At 43.0% G+C, this 8726-nt stretch overlaps 1 protein-coding gene across 1 annotated transcript in view; it reads right to left on the bottom strand.

Annotated features, from left to right (window-relative positions):
* Positions 1-388: 388 nt before the first annotated feature.
* msrab (methionine sulfoxide reductase Ab) overlaps positions 389-8726 on the bottom strand; it is a gene marked incomplete at its 5' end in the record, with an annotated part of 33168 nt that continues 24830 nt past the window's right edge. The window contains 1 exon segment of the mRNA XM_083924699.1: positions 389-741. Within this exon segment, the coding sequence (XP_083780825.1) occupies positions 568-741 (174 nt within the window). The 3' untranslated portion in view covers positions 389-567.

Below are 8726 nucleotides of genomic sequence, written 5' to 3'. Positions count from 1 at the left end.
CTATATTTGGTTCAGTTTTTTTATGTTTGACTTATTCCATTATTTTAAGTGGGTGATGATATGCAACCTTACTATAGGTTATTATGTTAGAAAATACTGATATATACACTCGAAATCCATGTATTTAACCATCCTATAAAACTATTCAAAACTAGCTAAATGGATCCAAACAAATTCAAATTTTTTTAAAAGGATGAAGTTACAGCCTACACAAATCAAATCAAATCAAATCAAATCAACCTTTATTTATATGGCGCTTTCCATACAGAAAAGTATGGCAAAGTGCCTCACAGAGATGTACAGAAGAAGAGAAACATCAAATAAAATCAGGAGAAGAAAGTTAAAAGAACCCAACCCTCCCACAGTCATGCACAGAGACACACACAAATATATATACGTTCATTCACACATTCACATAAACACACACAGCCATGCAGACACACAGACACACAGACTCACACCTACACCAACACAAGCTGTCACTACAGAGACATGGCCGGGCAGCGAGACCCTAGGTACAGAGGAGTCTAGAGGAATCCTCATTGTTTTCTTTTTACCACTCATCCCTCACAGTTCATCCTTCCCAGCTCCAATGGGACAAGAGACTCCGGTGCCTTTGAGGCCACAATAGCCTTTAGGTACCTTCTTCAGGTACTGCTGGTGATAGTCCTCAGCGTAGTAAAACGTCTGCCCCTCCCGGATCTCTGTGGTGATGAGACCGTAGCCTTTTTTATCCAGCTCCTAGGGACAAAACAACCCACAATATACTGCACAGTTATTCCAAAACAAAAGACTAGTAGCAGAAAATGAAATGTGTAAATAAACTGTATAATTTGGGTTTATCTTCACTGATCAACATTTGTAAACCTATCTTAGCATACACAGGATTGTGAGGTTAGATTTAATTGTTTTTACTTCAATTTGGAGAGGCTACCGGCCTTCTTGATCAACAGCACCGCTGTTAAAGGTTAACATCACTAAATGATGCCGATCTGTCAGAAAAACACTCCAAGTATTCAGCATGTGTTCAGATTCTGTAGCCTGTTTCCATTACCACAGTCGTGACATACATTCAGCACTACTTTCTCTATTTTCTTTAACTTCCTGAAAATAAACACACCTCTCTAATGCTTGTTTTATTCTGTAGTGTATTGGATGTGAACTTTCAATACCTCTTACTAATACAGTAAAGAGTTTTTGCTTCAGCTAGAAAGCGGGTGATTGAGTGACAGAAGAAAGGAACATCCATTTCTTTCAGTAGTACAGCTTGCCTCTGTGGCTCTCTCTTTGGGACAAAGCATCAAAGAGTATCCGCTCTCTTTGAGGACTCCTTAAGACACTTTCATACTTACGTTTTTCTAAACTCCTTGAGAAAAGGCTTCTAACGCACTAAAAAAAGCACACCCGCTCACATAGACACACACCCGCACACACTAAACACCTCTGACAGATATATCAAATACCTGCTGCGCTGAGTGGTTTTCTCTATCTAACAATACAAGCATTCAGTTCTCTCTAGATCAGTGCTCCTCAGAGCTTACAAAACAACAAGTTTGGGGTGCACCGGGAATGTCTGTTGGCAACAAGTAACTCGCATGTAGCACGCTACACCTCAGAACCCTCTGCTGCATTGAGGAGCGCTGCTTTATAGGGACGTCAAATGGCAAGGTTCAGCAAGCACTATGATATAGAAGCTGTATGTATCCAGTTCTGGCTCACCTTTCTTCTTATCACTGTCACGAATACTGTTGGAGAATTTAAGGATTCTTCATAAAAGGAATACTTTTCTGATCTTAAATCAGCTTTGTGTCATCTCAGTGAGGGCAGTGAGGGCAGTGTGTGCAGATGAACGGTGTTTGGTTTCCCTCTGGCAATAGCGCACGGAGCTCCCCACAGAGCAAAGCAGGTTCCACAGGAGGAAGCCAAACAACGTTCATCTGTACACACTGCCAACAATTTCAATCAGCAAAGTATCCCTTTAAGGTGATAAAACTTTAAATTGCCTGTTAAAATGTGTAGATTGCTCCCTTCATGGAGGTTGTGGTCCACTTGAATTCGTGGAGTTTATAATGGAGATGGAGTTTTTAAAAGGTCTTATTAAAACTTCTCAAAAAGACTGCAGCATCATCCACATTTGCAGTGTTGAACTGTAATGTTGTTTATGTTCAGTACAGTCATATGTTTTGCAGAAATATAGTGAAAGACACAGCTTTCAGCATGGTAGAGCTTGTGATCCTACATATGATCAATATTTTCATAAATGTGATGGCTCAAATGGTGTGTAATGTAAAAGGTGTTGTGTAGTGATGAACCCACAGAACTTTGCAATCCTTCTGAGCAGGTTTTAGCTTGTTGTTTTGGGTTTATTGATCGCAATGTCCCACTTTTCGTTTGCTCTCATTGCGCAGCAGGTAGTTATTTTCAGTGAAAAAGCTCTGATAAACAAAAAAACAAACTGCTTCCTGCCCAGCACCAGATGACAGACAAACAAAGTTGGTGAACATAGTGGAACATTTAGCAACTAAAAATCCAGATATTACCTAAAAACAAGTGCAAAAATAAGGCTATATTTTCCAGTTGGCCAGAAACATGACTCCTAATTAATCCAGATGTTTCGTGACTTTAAAGAATGATGCCATGTCACTGTTGTGTTTACAGGTTGTTCTGCTCTTCCCCCCTCCAAAAAAATCAATGAAGCTATTAAGAACAACTTTAAGTGTCTTTGGTGTCATTTCACACCATTTTCATACTCATCAAACCATACAGTGACCTTTATGACCTGTATGGAAGAACCTGCGTTTGTTAGGATTCTCCACTAATTCATTCAAGTTTTAATTTAGATTTGTTGTCCACCTGTGACTATTAATTGTAAAACGTCCTATTCATTGAATCTCAATCATTGGTCAACCGAACTCTGGCTGCAAATAACAATTATTTTCAAACATTTATTAATCTGCAGGGATTTTAGTATTAGTTGATTATCGTCAATTAGTGAATAAAATAGTGAGAAATGCCCATCCCACGCTTCTCACATTTGAGATGCTGGAATCAGATGTTGGAATGTTTGGCATTTGCTTGATAAATGACTTAATTGACTAATCCATCATCAAAAGGGTAGGTGATACGATAAATCAACTAACCTTTTACGCGCTTATATTTGCAAGTTTAAAAAGGTAGATTTGCTGTCTCTAGCTCCTTTATAAAAAACAAGCCGAGCCCTAACGTGCCATATATGTATTGCGCTTTGACTCGCTATAACTGAGCTGAATAAAAGTTGAGATCAAGTTGGTAAGTTTTCTGGAATTGTGCATGCAAGAAGAAGATATGTAGATAAAAAAGTATTACCAGTAATTTGTAAAGGGGAATAACAGAAGTGTATAATTTTGTCCACATGGAGGCAGTGTGGCACTAGCTGTGTGTATGTGTGTGTGTGTGTGCTGGAGGTGATGCAGTTGAGTCAGTAAATCAAAGCTCTGCGCCCCACAGAGAGGCTGAGGCAGCGGCTGACCTCTAAGTCATCAGTAGCTGCCGCCACAATGTGAGGGCTGTAATCTCCCTGCAGGAAGGACCCAATGTCCACAAACCTCGCTGCAGCCAGAACACCAACCTCACAAGCACAGACATTTACCTTTCAAATGCACATTGTATTTAGTCTGACACAGAAGAACCCATTTTTCCTGCCTGTATCCAACACCATTGTAGTAAACCAGCCGACACAAGCGTGCAAGCATTGTACATCATGGCCTAATTAATCAGTCATCATCACCAAACCACTGTAGTAGCAAACCCTCCAGGGCAGAGGATGCTTCATGTGAGGAGAACACAACGTCCAAGAAAAGGTCTGCTATTCCAAGCAAACGTACACCCCCGCCCTGACACCCCCGCACGACTCCCTCGCTCTCCATCCAGCCCTCTACAGCAGTCACAACACGGCGGCCATTTTAGATCTATAAATCAGAATGCATGGCGTCACGCCACTGTGTATAACCTTATGTGGCTTTGCTCTTTCTCTCTCTCACTGCAGTAGAGGAACGAAGGGAAGGATGTAGAGCGTCAAAAAAACGGCAAAGATAAGGAGGGAAAATTCTAGAGTGGAAGAGCAAACGAGATGTCCTCAAGTTGAGCATTTTGATGCTTTTGATGATAAATGATGGCGACAGAGAGAGAGAGAGAGAGAGAGAGAGAGAGAGAGAGAGAGGGAAATGTGTTCATCTGTGTTTGTGTATGCGTTAGTATTTAGGGAGGATTGAGACAGAGAGTTATGAATAAAGGAAACGTTAGGCATAGTTCAAGGTGTGTGGGGGTATGTGTGTGGATATTTGTATAACTGTGGGGAAACAAATCACGTCACAGAGCCACAATATGGGGACTCGCCTCCCATTTGATGACAAAAAGTGACAAGATAAATCTTTACATTTTGGGGTTAAGACTTGTTTTTTTTGTTATGGCTACGTTTGAGATTCGGCACGTACTGTTTATGGTTAAATCGCATGTGAATGAATGTAAGTCAATGCAATGTCCTCCTAAGTGACAAAAACATGTAGGTGTGTGTGTGTGTCAGGAGCTCACTCAGCCCAGTCAGCCCTTCCTTTCTTCACGCCTGTCGGAAAGACTCCCCTGTCAAAGGCATGGCTGAACGGGTGCATCTCTCTCTCCTTTCTGAGTCTCTCTCTCCTCCGTTGCTGACTCTCTCTCTCCCTCTCTCTCTCTCTCCCCCCCATGTGAGCACCGACCACCGCTTCGTGCTACCAAGTCCTCCCTGCTCTCCAGCCAAGCGAGAGAGCCCCTCTCGCCATCACCATCGCCAGAGAGACGGCCTCGGGACACAAATAGGACGTGACACCCAGAGAGAGGGTGGAGGTGGAGGAACAAGAAGAGGAGGAGGAGGAAAATGTACTCTCTCCCCTCTTCCTACCCCGCTCTCTCTTGTTTTTTTCCTCGGAAGGCCTACGGCTGCAGAGTGGTATGGCAGGGATGTGCATTGACATAGAGTTTGTGACACCCGATGACTCATGGCGAAGACATTTGAAGAGGGATATGACCTCAATTCTGTGATTTATGTAATCATCCCTTAGTCCACTCCTGTTACTAGTGTGAGGTTACCGCCTTCTACCATTTCTCTCCCTCTCCACTACCGTTTTATACATTTTTCTTGGGTCCTAATCTCAGTCTTGATTGCAAATTAGAATCAGATTTTTTTGGCATTACCCTTAATAAGTAAAGTAGTGTCAAAGCATGTTTTACAAGGTTTATAATGGAAATCTAATAATTTAGCAGCAATTTATAGCATGCATTATTGCAAAGCCTTGATGTAAAAATGCTGCATTACGATTATGAAATCCTACAATCATAATCTTACTTGAGCACAAGTAATAGCAGTAGTAGTAGTACAAGTACAACAACACTCATTAGGGAATATAATGATGCTTGTAAAGTAGTTATGTTACTGAATTATTGGGGATTATTGTTGATGCATTGCGGTGTAAACAGAATTTGGACTACTTTATATACTCAGGCATATTAATCTATAAAATTGCATAATATTTCATAATTATGTATTTAAAATACTGGTCCTTAACTAGTGACTACAGCTACCAAAAAATTGAGTAAAATAAAAGATTCCCTGGGAAATGTAGTCGAGTAAGAGCTCAATGTTTGATTTGAGTTGATGTATTACATTGTATCACGAATGTCTTACACATGAACGCTATTAACGTTATGCTTAAATAAAGCACTTAGTACTTAATTTTACTGTATTTTCAGAAGGTAAAGACAAAAAAACAAACGGTTTGTATGGTACTACAAACTCTTGATCTCATTTGCACCTAAAAGCGCTGTAATGTGCACTGCAGCTGCACACTTGAGCACAAAAGCACTTCAACATCTTAAAAAATGTAAATACACTTCGAGTGCTGCTGAAAGAAAAGCTGCAGTAAAATGCTGGGAACAGACAGACTGTGGCTTTGCCTGAAAACACATGAAATAGGCTGACATGATACTTATCGACTAGTCCGCGGCACCACGCTTGCCCTCGATGACCTCAGGGAGAGAGGCACAGCAGCAGTGATGGAGAGAGGACGAAGGAGGAAGACTGACGGGGAGAGAGAGAGACACAGAGATGGTGCAGAGACACGCAGGGAAGGACGGAGAGAAGTAAAGAAGGGAGAGAATAGGAGATTATCCAGAGGCTGACAGAATGGAAACAGACTGTAGTGAGGTGGTATTCAAATAGTCTGAATAAGAGATAATGAAAGAGCAGTACATCACGCTTCTTGTTGCTGTGAGGTTCTATAAAATGGCATGTGTGTAAAACATTCATGTACATCACTGCTTGTGCGTGAGCTAATGTGTGTTCCATTTGTGTGTCTGTCTATGCACAATTTTTTTTTTCCGTCCCTGCCCTGCTCTGTTCATCTCTCTCTTTCTCAGCGCGGGTCAGGCATCCATTTTAGCTGGGCTCTAATCTTCAGCGAGCGCTCCTACATATTGTAAGCGAGGAAGCCAACACTCCTACATTTTGAGAGGGTGAGAGGATACACACACTCCAGTCTCAGAGCGAGGCGGCGCGCGCTCCTATGTTGAATTTTTGTTGTTTTTTTTTCTTTTCTTTTTTTCCCAGGGCAGACAACAAGTAAGTCAGCATCTGAAGACCGAAAAAAATGCAGAAGATCGGCACGGCATTCTTGTGAAAAGCGATTTCCTTTTAACATTTCAGCTACACTGTCCTCAATATTTCACTGAAGGATGTGCATTTACCTTCTGGCAATCAAAAAGTTATTTGTGAACAATATATCTCTCATAATTTTCTATTTACCGTCATATCTTAGGCAACACTGCCTTGTGGTTAAGTGAGAAAGGCGTCTTGTTGCGATCGATCAGTTCGGCACACAGCAAAAGAGATTTTCATGTAAAGCACAGACAGACTATGAAATACAGGAGCCGGGGAATAGCTGGAAGGGTAAATCTGACTTTTGAAGACTTTCCAAAATGAGAGACGTGAGCTTGTGTGACTTGAAGCCCGATTACGAAACTTGCTGATGCCGTGCCCCGTTTTTTACAACCCCTGGGCTTCTCCTCTAGTCTTCTAGCCCCAAACGATCCCTCTCTTTTTTTCCAGCCATCATCCAAACCCCTGTGCACCCCCCTGCTTCCCCCTTTCAAGCTCATTAAGTTAGGATGCCTTATCAGAGGGCACACTCACCCCTCCAAGGCCCTACACACATGCATGTGCACGCAATATTCAAGCTGGCTTGATAAAACCTATTGTTCATACATGCATGCACGCGCACACACACACACACACACACACACACACACACACACACACACACACACACACACACACACACACACACACACACACACACACACACACACACACACACACACACACACACACACACACACACACACACACACACACACACACACACACACACACACACACACACACACACACACACACACACACACAGAACCCCTGTTCTTCCATTTTTCTCTCCAAACCCTAACCCATCTCTAACCCACCCCCACCACCACCAGCCCACAACTCCCCTAATCAACTCCCCCCCTTCACCCAACTCAGGGGAGACACATTTTAGCAGAAAGGGAGGGATACAGAGAAAGAGAGAGAGAGAGAGAGAGAGAGAGAGAGAGAGAGAGAGAGAGAGAGTAAGAGGGAGAAAAAGAAGATGCACTCCTCCTCTCTGCTCTGCTGCCACAGCGGCTTGGCTACAGAAGCCTTTGATGTTCTGCAAATTTCAAATTTCATTATAGAGAACCCCTTCTCCTCTCCCATCTCCCTCCCCCCTCCCTCTACTCCCCCTCTCTGCTCTCGCGCTTAAACAAGCTTTTCTGCCTCACTCTCCCTCACCCCCCACCCGCCCTCCCCTCCTCCTGCTGAAGTTAAGAAACTGAAAGCCCTGCAGAAGAGACTCTTCGTATGGGTTAATTATTCATTGGGCTATGCGTGTATGTGCCAAATGTATGTCTCCGTGTGTGTTTGTACGTACGTACATGCAAGCGAGTGTGAGTCATGGGCTGGAAGTGGGGTGGAATACGGATTTTGTGATGCCTGTCTTATCTCTGATCGTCTTGGATCGCCTCCACCCACTCTCTCTTGTCACTCTACAGAACATGCACCCACTTCTCCCGATACGAGCGCAATGGCCTTTTAGGATAAAAAACACGCTCACACACACAACCTCACGCTCACAGACTTTACACAGCAAGCCCTTCCTCTGTAGAGATGCCATTTTGCAGCCAGGGTGTTGAGACTTGAGACTCAGCATCATTGTGGCATGGCGACCATTTCAGGGCAGAAAGCTGCCATTTTGGTTCAGAGCGTGTCAGCTGCTTTCAGAAGATACGTGTCCCAGTGGCCCTCAGATGAAACCGGGGTGCCAGTGAAGTGGTTGACAGATCAGTGGTGTCAGCAGCGTCGGTGGAGAGAGAGAAAGGGAGAACGAGAGAGAAGGAGGGAAGAGTGTGTGCCATTTCTCCTCTGGATATTCGAAAATGGGTGTATTTTGAGTGTCTGTTGTAAACTGGGTTAAGGATCTCAGCATTTCCCGGCATGAAGGTGGCAAGATAAGGCTTGATATACAGTAATAGCCGGTGTCTGTGTTGTGCCGTGAACCCTTGGCTGTTTTTGCTTGTTTTTTACACTGTTCATTCACAAGCTTATAGTGTAGTCATTACATGTGTTAGCCATATATTGTTATTTT

Source organism: Echiichthys vipera (genome assembly GCF_963691815.1).
Source record: "Echiichthys vipera genome assembly, chromosome: 12".
NCBI lineage: Eukaryota > Metazoa > Chordata > Actinopteri > Perciformes > Trachinidae > Echiichthys > Echiichthys vipera.
The sequence above is the reverse complement of the archived record's forward strand: the minus strand, read 5'-3'. Positions and strand labels throughout refer to the sequence as shown.